The 19,476-nt window shown below is 40.1% G+C and overlaps 2 protein-coding genes across 3 annotated transcripts in view; one reads left to right on the top strand and one right to left on the bottom strand.

The window, feature by feature from the left end:
• LOC129767229 (serine/threonine-protein kinase meng-po) overlaps window positions 1-19,476 on the top strand; it is a 46,305-nt gene that overhangs the window by 10,967 nt on the left and 15,862 nt on the right. The gene's annotated exons all lie outside the window — the stretch shown is intronic.
• LOC129767228 (ionotropic receptor 93a) lies at window positions 226-19,402 on the bottom strand. The gene is made up of 18 exons (XM_055767896.1): window positions 19,272-19,402; window positions 19,054-19,206; window positions 18,860-18,996; window positions 18,681-18,801; window positions 3,676-3,837; window positions 3,555-3,616; window positions 3,338-3,493; window positions 3,112-3,279; window positions 2,956-3,049; window positions 2,732-2,892; window positions 2,490-2,666; window positions 2,361-2,432; window positions 2,198-2,307; window positions 2,091-2,136; window positions 1,866-2,028; window positions 1,678-1,737; window positions 1,456-1,616; window positions 226-1,397 (listed from the first exon to the last, which is right to left on the bottom strand). The coding sequence occupies exons 1-18, from the start codon at window positions 19,378-19,380 to the stop codon at window positions 885-887; spliced, it is 2,625 nt and encodes an 874-aa protein (XP_055623871.1). The 5' UTR covers window positions 19,381-19,402; the 3' UTR covers window positions 226-884.

Genomic DNA, 19,476 nt, shown 5'->3' with positions numbered 1-19,476 from the left:
ATGACTATCTACATTTGGCTTGGTCATCAATGTATAACTTAAATTGATTTGCAAAAATCCACTTAAGAACAGATACGTTGCATATTATGCTCATTTTATTTACCCTAAGAATCATCCTTCTCACTTTTCAAAAAAAAACTTACACTTTCCTCACGAATCTAATGAAGAACACAAAACACGTAAATAAATTTGTGAGTGCATTTTAGATTATTTTTTTACTGCTCCATCTCTACGAGCTCTACGAGCGATATGCTTATTGCGAGTTACAAAAATAGTCTCGCGGAATTCTACTTGCTCATTAAAAACAATAGATTTTCTTGATGATATTTCTGTCTCAGACGCCGCTTGCCCCAGCACTGTGTATGTGTTACTCATAATGTTCGTCTTCGAAATAATTCCCGACTGTCGTCTCGGTTCCTCGGCTTATTCCCTGCCAATCATGTTTTTGTCTATCGCCGAGGGCTACTTCTTGTCTCATGTTTGTGCTTGTTTTTGTCTCTTCTTTTCTTTGTCTTCACTTTGCGGTGATTGATGTTTACTAGTAGTACTGGTCTCTGACTTTAGAGAGTTATCACCAGTTATCGGGTGGTTTAAAATAGCGATTATTACTGGGGCCATCACTGAACCATGAACTTGTGCATCTATATCGTAAGGTCGCCTGTTATTCGATAGGTGTTGATAACTATATTTAACTTTACCATGGTTAATAATATTATATTACTTTTGCGATCAGATTGCGTTTACTTCCTCAATATTGCTACCAAGAACATTTTGCCATAGAAAACAGCCACAATCATTAGCAGACTCACATGGAGATATCCCATTTTTCGCCCATCAAATATCTGACGCCAATTTCTCCGTCCATCTCCAACATCCTGTTGTGATCAATTAGTAAATGGCTGTAATTTATCTTTTCGATATTTCTGGAACAATCGCCACCCGTACTCCAACAAGAACATAAATATTCCCAGTGAGAAACCAATAAGCAGTACGTAATACGACCCTGTCATATCGTCATTATTCACCGTATGATTCTCCACTTCCGTATTCTTCCGAACCTTCGAACACTTATCCTGTCGGGGTAAATAGTTTCCCAGCCACCTCTCGATGAACCCAAACTGGTGCATTTTAGTTATCTCATCGTTTATGACCTCAATATAGGGACTAGCTTTCGGCATTGCCAGCGCAATTTGTTCGTCCAAAAACTCGTCCATACTGAGAACGAAATCACACCGATCACTTTTCAAAAACTCCCGTTTCATAAGATACTTCAGATTCGTCCGCCAGTCGATGTGCACGTGGTGTCCCTCGTGTATCGATCGAATGATCGCGTCGTTCTCCGTACCGATGAAGTTGGCCCCATTTCGCAGCTTAATGTACTTTGGGTCGTCCGTTTCCTGCAACCGATATTTTTTCACGTTACCATTGAATGACGACGAATCATTACGTTGTTACCCGCAAAAACTGTTCCAAAAAGGTACCTTTGCGGATGCTCCACGTTATCCCTTGTTCGTTTCTAACCAACTGGGATATCGTTGTGATCGGGATGGCTATCTTCGGGAAGGTCAAGAAGGCGACCAAATTACCGCAATACGTGGTGACGATCACAAGGACAACTGTATGTATAACAACGTATAGGACTTCAAAAGAGTTATAAGTTTAACGTTATAATCTTACCTAACCACCAAGTTCCGATTATAATTCGACCACTGTCAGCGTTCGGTAAATAGAGACCACCTGTTTAAAGGAAAAGGGAATCATTTGGAAATATAGGATGATTCATTCGATGGTACTTCTTCTGGTAGGAATAACCCTAACTGACCCTAACTAACAAAAAAGCAATACGATAAAAGGTTTGGAAATACCTTGCTGCAGCAACGCTCCATAGACGTACCAGAAGCAGTTATTCATCTTTCCAAGTCCAGTCGTGTTAGATTTTCCATGGTGCTCATAAAAAGGAGTCACTCGATTCACGATGTACAGAACTGGTGCCATCAGTAATACCGTGGCTGTCAGACACAACCAAGTCTGCAAATAATCAAGATTATCATTCAAATGACAACACTCGAACGGGTCTGAGCAATGATTACATCAAATGTAAATGGCGAGAGAAATAGGAAAACTCGACTCAGTTCTCTGGAAAAAAATATGAACATGTTTCAATAAATGCAACATTAAAAATATTTCTGGTAGTCACTTTGGTCTCGACACTATGAAACTATAAGTTTGAATACTGATGGGTTTGGTAAAATTTATGAACTTTTTCTGTTTTTCACTGATCGTTGTTCCAACGGCAGCCAGCAATATCTGCGATACAAAAATTGATTAACAAGAACTTCAGCTAATTAGAACAAGATGACCTTATTTTCAAATAGCGTCGTCATAATATCCGACGGAATATCAGTTGTCAACGAGTGAACGTCTTTACTGATCTGAAAAGTGTTGAAATTTGAATTATGCTGCCTAATTGAGCCTTAACTTTATCCTACCGTATTGTTTCCGTCATCGGTTAAATTGACAAACACATCCGAATTTACTTGCGCGATAATAACTGTGAACGTAAAGTTCAACTTTTTCGACAGCTCGCTGATAATATCCAGAATGACTCCATGGGAAAGGAACGGCTGACCACTTTCATTGTAGGACACAAATTGCCACGGTGGATTCTGGAAGTTGAGGTTCAACATGATTAATAATCCAGTCGGCTCAACGCACAGAAAAAAATATTTACATGATAGGTATAAAAGTTGAAGTGTGCTCCTCGGAAGCCATTTTCGATATGTGGGAAGAGAAAATCCTTCGCAATGAACCCATCTTGGGGCGTCCAGTAGCCAACGTCCAGCAGCTTAATGTTTCTTTTATGCGTGATTGCTGTATCGGATGTGAGAGCGTCTTACGGAAAAGGGAGTGCGATTATGAATTAACATAAAACATTACACATTGCTTTTTTCATACCTGTGGGTAGTTGATACGTGTTACCCCAAGTTTCGCCTGCTTCCGCCTTCCATCTGGAGCATTCGTTACACCTATCTTTATCGAGCAAATCTTTCTACAAACAAAGTACCAGTATCAGAGTGAATGTTGTATCTACAAGATCAATGCAGCACTTACTTTCATTATTTTCAAAATTTCATTTTTCCGCTCAACTTTCGTTATTCGGATATCTTCCCACTCTTCGTCAGCAATTTGTCCGTAAACGGCTTTCTCTTCCCTTATCAGTTGGGATAATCCATGTACCAGCGAGGTGATTAGGGCTTCTATATAGCATAACATGTGAGACTGAAACAATGGAACCATGAATAATGTTTCTCGTATAAGTTTCCGTGGAAAACCACACCTCACAAGACTGTGCATCCCTTCTAAGATTGTAAACAAACGCGATATTGTCGCCTTCGGAAATAATTTGGTGAACCGCGGAAATGTTGTTACTCGCGGCAGTCGTTTCCGACACAACGTACAACCACTGAGATTTGGGGTTCACCATATTAAGGTCCTGAAAAGACAAGCAACAATTAATCGTTTCTCCTCAAGTTCTCCGTCCAAAACAAGTATACCTTTGCTATTTCCATTACCAACTCCATAGTCGGTGTGCTAACAATGGCGATGAAATTGGTCCCTAGAATCGAGCGATCCTACACTCAATGTAACCCAGAAGGGAAATTGAACAATTCTTACCGATGTACTGCGTTGGCAAACTCATGAGCACCTTCCGGATGGTTTTCCGCTTCTCCCACATGTGCGTGTGGCTTTCGATAAGGAACAGTGACAGCGAGAGTGGCTGCACTCCATCGGATTCCTTGGAAAGGGCCGCAACACTCCGTGCTATCATATCGCGATCTGAAAAATTGTGAATAAAATTATTGCAATTAAAATTTACATTAGACAAATGTTTTTAAAGCAAAAAAGCGTGGATATTGGCGGAAATTCGTCAATGGTTTGTCAAGGGAGACAGCTATGAGCACTCTTTGGAATACGGCTAGGAGAATGCGTGGCTGGAACCATACAAATGAAAGTGAGGAATTCTCTGACCGTTGGATTTTCAAATTTGCAAGAAAGGTTTGTCCCGATTCCGTTCCTGCACAAAACGTCGTACGCGACATTCCGCTCCAATGCGATTATGAGAATTTTTCGATGATAGAATTCTCAATTGCCCTCCTCTCATGTAACAATTCAGCTCCTGGGTCGGACAAGATTAAATTCAACTTGTTGAAGAATCTTCCCGACTTGGCAAAACAGCGTTTGCTGAACTTGTTCAACAAGTTTCTGGAGCTGAATATTGTCCCGCATGACTGGAGACAAGTGAGAGTGATAGCCATACGAAAACCCAACAAGCCGGCTTGCGATCACAACTACTTCGTTTGGACAAGTGGGTTGAAGCGAACAATTTGCTGTCAAATACGCAGTTTGGCTTCCGCCGAGGTAAAAGGACGAACGATTGTCTCGCGCTGCTATCTTCTGAAATCCAAATCGCATTTGCTCGTAAAGAACAAATGGCTTCCGTTTTTCTCGATATCAAAGGGGCATTTGATTCAGTTTCCATGGAAATTCTCTCAGAGAAACTTCATAATCGTGGACTTTCGCCAATTCTGAATAATTTCCTGTACAATTTACTCTCAGAAAAGCACATGTTTTTCAATCATGGCAGCTTGAAATCTTCTCGATACAGTTTTATGGGCCTACCACAAGGCTCCTGCCTAAGCCCCCTCTTGTACAGTTTTTACGTCAATGATATGGATGATTGTCTAACTAGAAACTGCACGCTGAGACAACTTTCAGACGATGGAGTTATTTCCATCACCGGTACTAATCCCGCCGTTCTGCAAAAAATCCTTGCAAGATACCCTGAACAACCTGTTCACGTGGGCTCTCAAGCTGGGTATCGAATTCTCTACGGAGAAAACCGAAATGGTCGTTTATTCTAGGAAGCACGAACCCGCCCAATTCCAGCTTCACCTATCCGGTAAAGCGATCAGGCACTCGATGTTTTTCAAATACCTTGGAGTATATTTTGACTCTAAATGTACCTGGGGAATACACATTGCGTATTTGAAACAGAAATGCCAGCAAAGAATCAATTTTCTCCAAACAATAACCGGAACATGGTGGGGCGCCCATCCAGGAGACCTCATTCAGTTGTACAAAACAACGATATTATCAGTGTTAGAATATGGCAGTTTTTGCTTCCGATCAGCTGCCAGGATTCATATTCTCAAGCTGGAGAGAATACAATATCGTTGCTTGCGTATAGCAATGGGGTGTTTGCATTCGACACATACGATGAGTCTCGAAGTCTTGGCAGGAGTACCCCCGCTTACTCTTCGATTCACAGAATTATCCTACAGATTTCTCATCCGTTGCAAGATCATGAATCCATTGGTGATTGATAACTTCGAAAATCTACTCCAACTGACTCCTCAGTCAAGTTTTATGTCTTTGTATCATGATTTCCTTACCCATGAAGTGCACCCTTCACCGGGCATCTCCAACCAAGTTTGCTTCCCATACTTTTGCAATTCCTCTGTCAATTTTGATCTGTCCATGCGACAAAAAATCCATGGAATCCCAGATCATCTACGCTCCGATTCTATTCCGCTGATATTTTCGGCAGAATATGGGAAAGTTAGATCTGATAAAATGTTCTTTACTGACGGTTCATTCATAAACGGGTCCACTGGCTTCGGCATCTTCAATGAAAATTCCAGTGCCTCTTTCAAACTCAAAGATCCTTGTTCCGTGTATGTCGCTGAACTGGGTGCGATATATTACGCATTAGGGATCATTGAAACATTGCCCATCGACCACTATTTTATTTTTACAGACAGTCTCAGCTCAATAGAGGCAATTCGTTCAATGAAAGTTGATAAACGCTCATCTTATTTCCTAACAAGAATAAGACATCTATTGAGTGTTTTGGTCGAAAAATTATTCAAGATTACCTTAGCATGGGTTCCCTCTCATTGCTCGATTCCGGGGAATGAGAAAGCGGACTCGCTAGCTAAGGTGGGCGCTTCAGAAGGCACACTTTTTGAAAGGAAAATTGCCTATAGTGAATTTTTTCACATTCCTCGTCAGGACACACTCGTTAGTTGGCAGCGCATGTGGAGTGAAGATGAGTTCGGTCGCTGGTTACACACGATTATTCCTAAGGTTTCGACGAAAGCTTGGTTTAAGGGATTGAATGTAGGTCGTGATTTCATTCGCGTGATATCTCGGCTTATGTCCAATCACTACAACCTAAACGCGCATCTCTATCGCATTGGGCTCGCAGCAAACAATCTTTGTGATTGTGGCGATGGCTACCACGACATCGAGCATGTTGTCTGGTCGTGTATCCGGTTCCATGCTGCTCGCTCTCAGCTCTCTAGAGCACTGAGAGCAAAAGGCAGACAATCGGATATCCCCGTCCGGGATATCTTAGGTAGCCGTAATCCTGATCTTCTGCTTCATCTATACCTGTTCCTCAGAAACGCTGATGTCAACGTTTAATGATGTTTCCTTCGTTGTGTCCCTGTTTCATATCCCTCCTATCCGATCTATAAACTTTTACTTAGTCGCGGCAATACATACACACACTCTTTACAGATACACGGGCCAAAGGTTGTGCAGTCCACTGATCATTCAACAAGAGCCAAAGGTTGTATCGCTCATGACAACTCTACACGAGCTGATGTTTGCGCCGGCTAGTGACCATTCTATCCTGGATTCCTCGAGTCGAGAAGACGCACCACGCTAGATATGGGGTACAGACTAGGGGGCGTTGCTGATTAATGGTCAGCTGCATCCCAAAAGGAAGTATCCCGTGTCGGGCACAGATACAGAGCATTGGAGACAGCAACATCACAATTACGAAAACACTTGTAATACTAACCTCGAGCCAACCGCGAGTAATCGGTTACATATTACTAACATAGTTATAAGGCAAACATTGTCGAAATATTGAACTCCCGGCCCCGTCAGGTTGACGCCATATGAGCCTTAATAAAAATATATATTTTGGATAAAAAAAAAAAATGTTTTTCTGAAGTCTTGTTATACCTGGATTACATAAACCTATGTAAAACAGATTTGTCCATACAACTGAAATTTTATTCATTTTATTTCAATCAGGTTCATCTAGTTTCATGAGTAAAGTAGTTCGGGGCAAAGGTGTCGAATAACTGTAAAATGTTAAGCGTTATCTAAACACCAGAACTGCCTCGTTTTGATTGGCCCGATATACGGTTTCCCCAACACAGCCATCTAAACCAAGCAGCCTTGGGGAAATCGGCATTGCAAATACATGAAAGTAGGGGGACTTTTGTTCTTGCCGAAAAATGTTCCCTAACACAGACTTCAAAGCCAAGCAGCGTTGGAGAAGTCGGCATTGCAAACAGATGAAAGTAGGGGGAGCTTTTCTTCCCACCGAAATGTGTTCCCTAACACATTTGACCCTTTGAACCCCACAAAAGGCACAACGAAGCAACAGCGGTCCAAGGCAAAGCGTCAGAATCCTCAGAACCGAAATCCAAGATAAGGAATAAAAATAAACAATTGCTTAAAAATAATTCAAAATGAATGTCAAATGAAAAATGTTTTTATTTTCACCATGCATTCAATTCAATAACGATTATGTTTCATTTATGTTTATGTTTTCACAATGAACCTTAAATAAATATTGCTTTTTTTTCAAACAATGAGTTTTAAATAAATCAAGTGAAGGTAACTATGTATCTATAAAAATGATTTGGTGTCCGTTCCTCACGATTTACCTCAAGAACGGAGCAAGGGATTTAAACAGTCAACATCAGGATTGATGCATCTTAGTCTGCATCAGGTTTATATGTCAAAAAAAGAAATTATATATCGTGAGTATAGATTATGTATTATTGTTGTAAAAATAATTTCTGTGGAGACTTGTGTGTTCGAAATGATTCACATCAATGTATCGATTGTGGGAGGGACGAAGTTCGCCGGGTCAGCTAATTTGCTAATAAAAAAGAATTCTGTTTCAAATGTTGAACAAACAATTCAATAAGTGCGCACTTTTGCCCCGTGGGGCAAAAGTACGCATTTGCCATTTTGTATTAATATAGGTTTTAGGCAAAAACTCGAGAAATTCTTGTACTACGTTTCGAAGGTAATACATGTAGTTACAATTTGGTAAGCAAATTGAATTTTATTTACTTTTATTTCAAGATTTATTGGACGACACACCGGACCATGTGACAATTTTTATGATTTCGAGAAAAACGAACTTTAAGTTTAGTGCTCTGCCATTTTCAAAGCATTTAATTTTTTCGTTCAATATTGTTCTCAGAAATGTTAGCTACTCAATACTTTGACGTATGATAATTGTACAGAAACATCAAGTGTCTTGCCAAAAAAGGCAGTTATTTGGCTGCCTATACGTACATGGTCCACTCTGACTGAACCAAATGAAGCACTTTTTAAGACTTGATTCACTACGACTGAACAATTTGGAAATATTTCTCAATCAATTAACAGTTGTGAGTCTAGTAAATTTTAACATTCAACGGCGGAGCCTGCGGTCTCACAACTATCTCCAGATACCGTTTTCACGTACAAACTACGGCTATAATGAACCGATGTCGAGCATGTGTCGTGAATTCAACCGATGCAGCTCCGTGTTCGATTTTGGTTTGACGCGCACAACACTAAAAAGACATTTTAACTCCACGCTTACGAATTCTCGTGTTAGTTTTTAATTGTATTAGTTTAGTTTAGTCATTAGGGTTATAATTAAACCTGTTGGCATAAGTTATAAATAAATTGACAATAGAAAGTGTGCCATTCTGTTATGAAAATTAGAGAGAAGGGGTGTGAGCAGTGTGGCCACATTTTAATCTGTACCAGAGGGGTTAAAAATTCTTCCCATCTGTACTTTTTCGTCCAAAAATATGTACCACCGAAAATATTCGTTGTAGAAATTTAGCATGAAAAAATACTCATTTATTTACTACAAATACTACATTTACATTTGCAAGTTCATCGTGTGTTTTATAATATTTATACGAAAGTAAATTGAAATAAAACACACTTAGAATTCGAATTTCGATGAAACTTTTATTTCAAATTAAAGTTTGGTTTATGTTATTATGTGTTAAATACAACATCATTCAAATGTCCACCTAGGGCTTCCTCGCACACCTTGATCCGGAACAGGTAATTTTCGATGACTTTTCGGCACATATGGGACGGTATCTCGGTCATAACTTCACGAATGTTGTCTTTCAAATGTTCAAGAGTTTGCGGAGAGTTGGCATAGACACGGTCTTTCGCATAACCCCACAAAAAAAAGTCCAGCGGGTTCAAATCACATGATCTGGACGACCAATTGGCATCACCAAAACGCGAAATTATGCGTCCCTCAAATTTCGCTCGCAATATGGCCATGTTCGGTCGTGTTGTGTGGCACGTGGCGCCGTCCTGCTGAAACCACATGTCATCCGTATCCATATCTTAAATTTGTGGCAAAAAAAAATCGGTTAACATGCGGCCATAGCGCTCACCATTCACAGCTACCGCCGTCCTCATTTTCAAAGAAATACGGCCCGATAACTCCACCAGACCATAATGCGCACCAAACAGTGACTTTTGGCGGATGCAATAGCCTCTCAACAATCACGTGTGGATTTTCTGAGCCCCATATACGGAAATTTTGGGCACATAGCCACCGAGCTCGAAATGTACCTCATCACTGAAGAAAATTTGATGCGAAAATTCAGCATTTTGCTGCTGTTGTTCGTTCACCCAATCGACGTATGCCCGACGCATTCCATGGTCACCACGCTCTAATTTTTGTACCAGTTGGACTTTATATGGATGTAGGTGCAAGTCCAAATCCAAAATTCGCCACAATGATGTGTTTGACAAGCCGAATTGCTGAGCACGCCGTGGAATCGAAACATTCGGGTCATCCTCCACACTGGCAGCAACAGCAGCAATATTTTCGGCCGAACGCACATTACGATGATGCACAGGTTTCACAATATCCGCTACGGATCCAGTTTGTTCGAATTTACGCACTACATTAGCGATTGTGTGCTCTGTAGGCCGTCCATGACGACCAAAATCCGTCCGTAATGCTCGAAAAACATTTGCCGGTTTTTCATCATTTTTAAAGTATAACTTAACAAAATTAACACGTTGTGCGATGCTAAAACGATCCATATTGTAAAATGGCAGACATTCAACTAACGATATGACGCTTTGGTTGACAGCTATGTCAAACGGTTGTCAGCGTAGGGCTGTATACTTTCGGAAGCCCGAAATGGAAAACCATAGTTTTTTTTTAATCTAGGTTGCGTACTTTCATGAATTATTTTTTTTTTAATCGCTCCAAGCGATACTGCGGCGTAACAGTCGTCATGTACCTTAATGTTGCTTTGTTCGAATGTAAGAAATTTCACAAAATTTCTTTTTGACGAAAATATGTACTCTCTACCGTACAGATTCTGTACCAAAAATAACGGAAAAATCTGTACCTTTCCAGATAAATCTGTACGTGTGGCAGCACTGGGTGTGAGGTTGGAACTGCACAAGCATCTGGTTGCGTTCAGCATAATAACCTCTGTCATCTACTACAAGCATATGATTGCACGATTTACATGTTAAAACATATAATTCCCATTTTCAATCAGCTTAGGCAGTATTCCTCAAAAGAATCGCCAAATTCGAATTCATTGTCATCGCTAGAGTCTAAACCGTACTCTAAAATAGTACATCTTGCGATCATTCACACTGAAGACGAGCATTTTTCACAGCAATTTTATTTTCAATATACTCAGAATGTGTACATTTTACACTAACGGGCTCAAGCATATTTCAACAAGTTACATATTAGCTTCAAGAAAAAGTTTTGTTGGTTTGAATTCGGCACTTGAAAATTGTTTAAATTCAATACACAAACGATTGAGACATGGCCCACTCTGTCTGGATAGGATATAGAGCCATTTCAGAGCCAATTCGCCGTGGTAAATGGTACATGGACCGCACTAACTACATACTATGAGGGGTTTTCTTTGATCAATCATGACAATTTCGATCCGTTATTCCTGCTGTATGCGTGATTTTCCAAATCTGATAAATTTCTTACATTTGAACAAAGCAACATTGAGGTACATGACGACTTTTACGCCGCAGTATCACTTGGTGCTGCTGATCATAAAAGTATTTACAATGCAATGATTGATCAGTTTCATAAGGACGAAATTCCTTACAAGGATCGTCTGAAAAGATTCGCGTCGGACGGTGCGACGTATGCTTTGCCCCAGATCAACAGATTGAGTCGTTTGTTCCAGGTTGCAAAACCTGAATTCACGATGCTAAATGAAGAGCTGAAAAAAAATTATTTGATCATTCTCACTAATATCTACGAGGAATCTTACGTTGTTTCAATGTCCAATGCTATTAAATATGAAGATCAATTGAAAAGCGACATGAATTTTAAGGTAGGAATAGCAGCAGAAGACATCATCAGAACAATGGACAGCGCAAGGCAAATCATTCCAAAGGATATTTGTCGCAGTTTTTTCGTGGAGCTGATCAAACAAATTAGAAAAAGATTCGATTTTGATGATTCGACGTTCAAGTCTACGGCAATGTTAAATCCCAAAAACTTTCCCAATTTGACTAGCCTTAACGTTGTGTTAGAAGCGTTTCCAGGATTCTACAACGGGAATGTACAAGATATGGAGAATTAATTCTGTAGCCTGAAGATAGAATTACTCCGTAAGGAAATCAAAATTTCAGAAAACGAGCATGTATATGTGGTGAACAAAAATTGGATACATGAAAAGAATTGATGGTTCGCTCGCCTTTTCGGCGCTTCGATGCCTTGTTTGTAACGCTCTCACTATGCCTCACTGCTTGGCAACTGTCGAGCGATTTTTTTTTATCTGAATTTGAAATTTAAAAAAATGATGGCGTGCAATCTAGATTAAAAAAAAACTATGTATAAGCATCATCAAACACACGAATGACTTGTAAATGTAAATGGAGTATTTGTAGTAAATAAATGAGTATTTTTTAATGTCAATAAATTATTTTTTTCTTTACAACGAATGTTTCGATGGAACAGATTTCAGGAAAAAAGTACAGACGAAAAAGATTTTTACCTCTCTGGTACAGATTTAAATGTGGCAACACTGCTCATAGCATGTATAACATACCAATCATACTCCGATTTGGGGGGGTCTTCGTAGCCACATTGGTTGCGCGTTCGCTTAGTAAGCGATCGATCGTGAGTTCAAAACTCAGGGCCCTCATTGACCATCTTTGTGTTGTTACAGAATAGCTACGTCCACGCAACAATCATCAGCGATGGAGATCGATCCACGGTCGATCCACGGTCGATCCACGGTTTTTTTATGGCCCTTTAAAAAGTGATTCTTTTTTAGATTTCATGTATGCAAAACTGCATATATTATTGCTTATTAATTGGTTGCGAAAAAAACGGCCAAAATAGACTTTCTGCGTAAAAATAGACGATGCAACCAGTATTGCCACATTTTCATCTGTACCAGAAAATCCTCACTCCCAACATTCTTCCAAAAATGGAAGGTGAAAGTTACGAATAAACCAAAAGTGTTGAAAGTCACTATAATATAGCAAAAAAAATCTGTACCAGAAGGATTAAAAATATTTCTCATCTGTACTTTTTCTCCCAAAAATCTGTACCATCGTTTATTACATACAGTCATTCTGTATCATTCTGTACCTCATTTATTACATACAGTCATTCGCGTGTTTGATGATGTTTAAACATAGTTTTTCTGAATCCAGACTGCATTCTTTCATTTATTAAAAATTTCGAGCTACCGCCAAGATGTTTAATCAATTTTTTTTATCTCAAATTAACATTCATCGTATCATTGCGTAATTTTACCTTTAGGGTACGGAATTCATTATCCAGATCTTGTATATTCCCATCGTAGAGCTCTGGAAACGCCTCTGACACTTATGTTAATACTCGTCAATTTGGAAAAGTTTCTGGAATTTAACATTGTCGCAGCATTGAGCATCGGATCATCTAAATCGACAAATATCCTTGAAAATAATCTGTCCTTTGCTGTCCATTGTTCTGATAGTTTCTTCTGCTGACATTCCAACTTAAAAATTGTCTCCGTTTTTCGAACGATCTTCAAATTTAATAGCATTGTACATTGAAACAACGAAAGATTCCTCGCAGATATTAGTGAGAATTGTTAGATAAAAATCTTTCTGCTCTTCATTTAGCATCGTAAATTCATGTTTTTTAGCTTGAAGCAAACGATTCAATCCCATGATCTGGGGCAAAACATACTCCAAAAAAAGCAACAGAGGTTTTGTCATTAAATATTTGAGGGCAGTCAATATTCTGCAAGCAGCCTGATTTTTGTCACATTCATACTAAATGGTAAACAATAAAATTAACTCTGAAAATCGTGAAATGCATCTCTACAACACCGCCGCTAATCAAACCCAAAGAGTTCCAAATTTTCTAGAATTACCTCGAATTCGTTAGTTCTTTTTAGGCTATTGGATATATAGGTATATGTGTCCTTCAATAAATGCTCAAGATAGTCAGTGATTTCCACACATGTATAACTAGCACACAAAACCAACGAATGACATGTATATTTGACGACTACTAAATCTGGGCAAACGATTTCTATCAAGCGCAATACGAAATTCGAAACCCCCATCATCCCGGTCGTACCATCCGACGCGAATCCTTTCAGACGATCCTTGCAAGGGATTCCGTCCTTATGAATGTGATCAATTATTGCATTGTAAATATTTTTCTCGAACAAGCTGTTGTCTGTGTTATACTTCCAAAGTCATCAGTATATGTTTGTGGCATTTACATACGGCCCAACTCGGAACCAGCGACATATTCAACACACTCCTCATCTGTTCAACAGCTCGCAATCGCAATCGAGGATTCCGACACGATTATCGTCGTGGGAGACTACAATTTGCCCCTATTAACATGGCAAAAAGATGAAGATGTTAACGGATTGTTGCCAACGAATGCTTCTTCTGAACAAGAAACTATGCTAGTCGAATCGATGGTTGCCACCGGTCTTCTTCAAATCAACAGTTTATCGAACGCAAACGGCCGCCTCTTAGACCTGTCATTCGTCAGCGATCCTAGCGTAGTTGAACTAATCGCGCCTCCATTTGCCCTACTTAGAATCGATAGTCACCACATGCCGTTTGTTCTTCGCATTGATGTAAACGATAACTTCCTGCAACCTCATGGGAACACAATTGAAACCGACGACTTTGATTTTCGACGCTGCAACTTTGCAGAACTTAATAGAGCTGTATCTGCTATCGACTGGGCTTCATTGTTTCTCGGTAAGGATACCGACGAGACGGTACGTATATTCTATGACTCTCTGAATGCAGTCTTGATTGAGCATGTTCCACGTAGACGATTCACGAGACACTCCTACAAGCACGCTTGGTGGACATCCGAACTGCAGCACCTTCGCAACGCTGTCCGCAAATCCCGTAAGCGTTATTTTCAAGAACGAACGGATGCAAATCGTCACAATCTTCGCACAATTGAGACTCATTATCACGAACTTCAAACCGCATCATTTCAGAATTACATCGCCCACTTGGAGACGACTGCGAAGCAAAACCCCTCCTATTTTTGGGCGTTTATTCGCAATCGGAAGCACTCAAATCGATTCCCAGTCGAGATGACTTTCAACAGTAATAGTGCTGATTCCCCGGTAGGAATAGCAAATCTGTTTGCAGATCACTTCGAAAAGGTACACAGCACCATTTCACCAGCATTCTCGCCTGACAGTCTCACAAATTGTCCAGTTTTCGATTAGAATTTACCGCTGTTTGAAATGTCACAGCACGATGTCTCGTCTGGCTTGAGTAAATTGGACGTGTCTAAAGGTTCTGGAACTGATAAACTTCCGCCACTGTTCCTGAAAGAATGCGCCACGTCTCGGCAGATACCATTGACAATAATTTTCAATAAGTCGCTACGTCACAGCACTTTTCCGCATCAGTGGAAAACAGCTTCAATATGTCCGATCTTCAAATCAGACTCCAATCACGCCGTTGAAAATTACCGAGGCATTTCCATTCTATGTTGCGTTGCTAAAGTATTCGGAAGACTAATTCATAAAATTGTATATACCGCATGTCAACCGATGATATCTGAATATCAACATGGCTTCGTCAGTAAACGATCGACAACGACTAATCTGATGACGTTCACTAACTTTTTATCAACGGTAATCGAGCTCAGACACCAGGTAGACGCAATTTACTTCGATTTTTCGAAAGCGTTCGACAAGGTTCCCCACGAACTTGCAATAGACAAGCTTAGTCACCTAGGTTTTCCGTATTGGATGTGTGAGTGGTTGCGTTCCTACCTATCTGGACGGTGGGCGTATGCAAACATCAATGGCTCTCACTCTCGATACTTTCCTATCACATCAGGGGTGTCACAGGGAAGTGTTCTCGGGCAGCTTATCTTCGTTTTGTTCATAAACGACCTGAGCTTTCGACTGAATGCTGGAAAACTTCTCTGTGCCGATGATCTGAAAATGTATAGATCAATAACATCTCATCGTGACTGTTGCGCGCTTCAGGCTGACGTAGAGGAGCTACGGCGGTGGTGTGAGGATAACGGAATGGAAGTGAACATCAAAAAATGCAAGACAGTGTCGTTCACCCGCCGGCAGTCTCGAATTGAACTCCGTTATTCAGTTGGGCCTGAAACACTAGAGTGTGTTGATTCCATTCGCGACCTTGGAGTCGTCCTCGATAACAAACTGAGGTTTAATGAGCATTAACTGCGTCACTACCGCTAAAGCGTTTGCAGCCCTTGGATTTGTTCGTCGGTGCACCAATAACTTCAGAGATGTTTACGCAATCGAATCGCTATACTGCTCCTTAGTACGTAGCATTTTGGAGTATGCTGCCGGCGTGTGGTCTCCGTTTCACAGCACCCAAATCACACGAATGGAGAGAGTACAACGCAGTTTCATCAGATCCAGACCATCTCCCCGACTACTCGAGCCGCTGCAGACTGATTGCGTTGGAATCGTTAGCTTCTAGGTGCGCCAACCTTCAAAAAATATTTGTGTTTGATCTGTTAAATGGAAATATTGACTGTTCGTCCTTATTATATTATGTATCACTCTATGTACCATTCCGACAACTACGTGAGCGAGATTTGTTGTTTATCAATCGCCATAGGACTTCCTACGTATTCCATAACCCCTTAGAGAATTGTTTCCGTGAATTCAATAGTGCTTGTGCCGTGTTCGATTTTAACGTGTCCAAAACTGTCTTTAAAAATAGGATTAAGAATTTAATAAAAGGATTCAGTCTGTGGAATTATAAACAATTCGAGACGGTGATAAATAAATAAAAAAATAATCAGCAGCACCAAGCGATACTGCGGCGTGAAAATTATCAGGTATAGTAGAGCCTCGATTATCCGCGGTGCGGATTATTCGCGAATGCGAGTTCCCTAGTAATTCTATAAACCTTCCCGAAATTTGTCAGTGAGTGGTAGAGTCTTGCTCTTTTGTTTTGGTCATGGCTTTCACATTATCTGATCACTGATGTACACGACCTTACAGATGGATAGTTCAATAATTTCTGTATTGATAAAACATAGCTTTCATGCTAAAATATCTTTTTTTTTTGTGTTTGCACCTCATTTTTAGCCCTTTATTGCGTTATTCGCGATTTTCGTTATACGCGTTAATCTATCCCGACTATTTCGTTTATAATCAGGGTTCTACTGTACCTTAATGTAGCTTCGTTCTAATGTAAGAGATTTCTCACGTGGCAAAAATCTGTACCAATCTGTACTTTTTGACGAAAATCTGTACCCTGCGTACTGTACCAAAAATAACGCTATGTCACGCTATGTCTATGTCACAACATAGACAATAGACATGAAGCGAGGTCACTATCGGAAAATAGCTTTGAAATGGGATACCAACAACTACGTGCAAATAGTACCCAAAAACATAAAATCTTCTAATTTGGCACAGCTGCACTCTATTGAAAATTTCGCAAGGCCGTAAGAGTAATCCATCTGATGTTTAGTTGCATTGAACTGCAGGACCGGGGCTTCAATCCGATGTTGATTGTTACAGGCAGAAGACCTGTGTAAAATAGAGATGCTGAATCTCCATCACTTATTGCGTAGACGTATCTATTCTATATTAACACAGAAAGAAGGTCCTATGTTTTGAGCCCACGTTTGTTACTGGCGATATTTATCAACAAACATTCAAACGTCCTAAAGCGATCTGACAAAGTGACTTTCATGTATGAAAACTCGGTGGATCAGGCTCGGTGGTTCAATGGGATGTCCTACCTCATCCACCGTACCTTGTTACATCCACTCGTTTTGGTCGACTAACCAAGCAACATTTCAGTTTTTACAAAAATGGCAAAAAATAGTTCGTTGATTGAATCGCCTAGAAAAGAAAGAATATTTTTCTCTACGCGAATTTCGTATACAGCCGAAAAGATGGCGAACAATGGACAGTTCTTTGAATAGTACAGGGTGGGCCATTTAAAGTGGAAGGATTTTTTTTTTGCAATAGCAAAGTAAAGAAGTGGAATTTTAAATTTTTTTTTTTGAAATTCATTTATTTTGGTCCAAGGAGATTTGTTCTAACTACTTTTTGATTATGATATCTCGTAAATGACCGCCTCTGGCCTTGACCGCAAAATGTGTCCTTTTTTCGGCATTTTCCATCACTTTGCCCAATGTTTCGGCCGATATGGCTGCAATTTCTTGTCGGATATTGACTTTCAGCGCAGCCAGGGTCCTTGGTTTACCAGTGTATACCTTGGATTTTAAATATCCCCATAAAAAAAAAGTCAGGAGCCGTCAAATCAGGTGATCTCGGTGGCCAGTCATAATCGCCGTTTTTCGATATTAATCTTCCGGGGAACATTTCGCGCAATAATTTGGTCGTGGCAGCCGCTGTATGGCATGTAGCGCCGTCCTGTTGGAACCAGTAATTGTCCAATTCATTTTCACGTATAGTGTTGTCTCCAGGCGATGTTTTAACTTTATTTTTATTTTTCCACGCACGTTTAGTTAACACAATTGAGAAGTTATTTTGAATGTACAGCTGAACAATTTCAGCGCGTTGTTTAGGTGTGTATTGTTCCATGGTTAAAATTGTACTGAAATGACGCTTCCAACGCGGTATGACATTTGTTAATCTGACATCTCTGTTAAAAGTTATGGGGTTGCCAGATGCTTCCACTTTAAATGGCCCACCCTGTATGTACAAATTTTCTGAAAAAAGTCTCAAAGTATGATAACTTCGTCAAATGTGTTCCTTCTCATATGCCGCTAAAAAAACGCGCCAATAAGGATCGTGCACAAACGGGTTCGATTGTAGTATACAGAAATCAATAGAATCTTTCAATAGTAGTTCTTGAATAGCACTAGCGTTCCTAGAGCAACGTTTTGCCATCTGAACATTGCCTTACTTGTGTGATTTTTTAGTATTTAATTGAAATGTCTTATGCCAAAACACATTCCATGAATGTATGCTGAGTTGCAAGATCTAGAAAACGCGTGATCGCTATACTTTCAGCACATTCGGTGATTCTATATAAGTGCCAGATCGGGTGAAGTGTTATCTAACGCAAAGCCACTCAAAAACATACGGTAAACTCACCAAAACTATCATCATACAAAAGAACCGCTGCTTTCCAACTGAATGATTTCATCGTCTTCATATCCATTATAACTTGCGGTAACTCTTCAAAATTGCCTGAAGATGGGATAGATCTCGGAATCTACAACGGAATCAATGTTTAAACAATCGAAAATTCCACCAAACGAGGAGTTCCTCACCATAATTGCATTATCAACCGGTAACCGCGGACAGTCGGTATCCGTAAGGCTCATGATGACCAAGTTTTCTCGCGCTGCATTTCGATACACATCCCACGTGTTTTCACAACTAGCTATCGAAAGTACTGCAGTAAAATCTACAAAGCAAACTCCATTAGCAATCAACTAGTGCCTGATTGTATTAAAGCTTATACCTCTTTTCAAATTAATGCTAGTCCATGAAAAGTACTTCACTATAAGACCACCATTTTTGAAATTGTCACGGAGAATCCTCTCGAAGAGTCGTTTTGTGCCCTCCAAAAGTTCTTCGTATTCTTTGTCCAGATATTCGCGATCCAAAATCACCGCTGTTGACATTGAAGAAGCCTGTTGAGTCAAAACAAAATTGCTCCAATTATTAAGAAACAAGTACCTATCGATGCATTGGTCGAAATTAGCGAGGGGAAATCATCCCCAAAAGATAGACGGAATTTACACAACACCAATAACACAACTACACCAGGAACGATTTTAGTCCACATGTTTATAGTTTCTAACACCACCTCGGCCAGACTGAAAGCATAGTTCGGTCCGCGGGTTGGCATTTATATTGGCTCTCGCAGACAGCGCAGGTGTTC

The sequence above is a fragment of the Toxorhynchites rutilus genome, chromosome 2 (assembly GCF_029784135.1).
Source record: "Toxorhynchites rutilus septentrionalis strain SRP chromosome 2, ASM2978413v1, whole genome shotgun sequence".
Taxonomy (NCBI): domain Eukaryota; kingdom Metazoa; phylum Arthropoda; class Insecta; order Diptera; family Culicidae; genus Toxorhynchites; species Toxorhynchites rutilus.
Note: the sequence above shows the minus strand (reverse complement) of the source record. Positions and strands in the feature narration are given on the sequence as shown.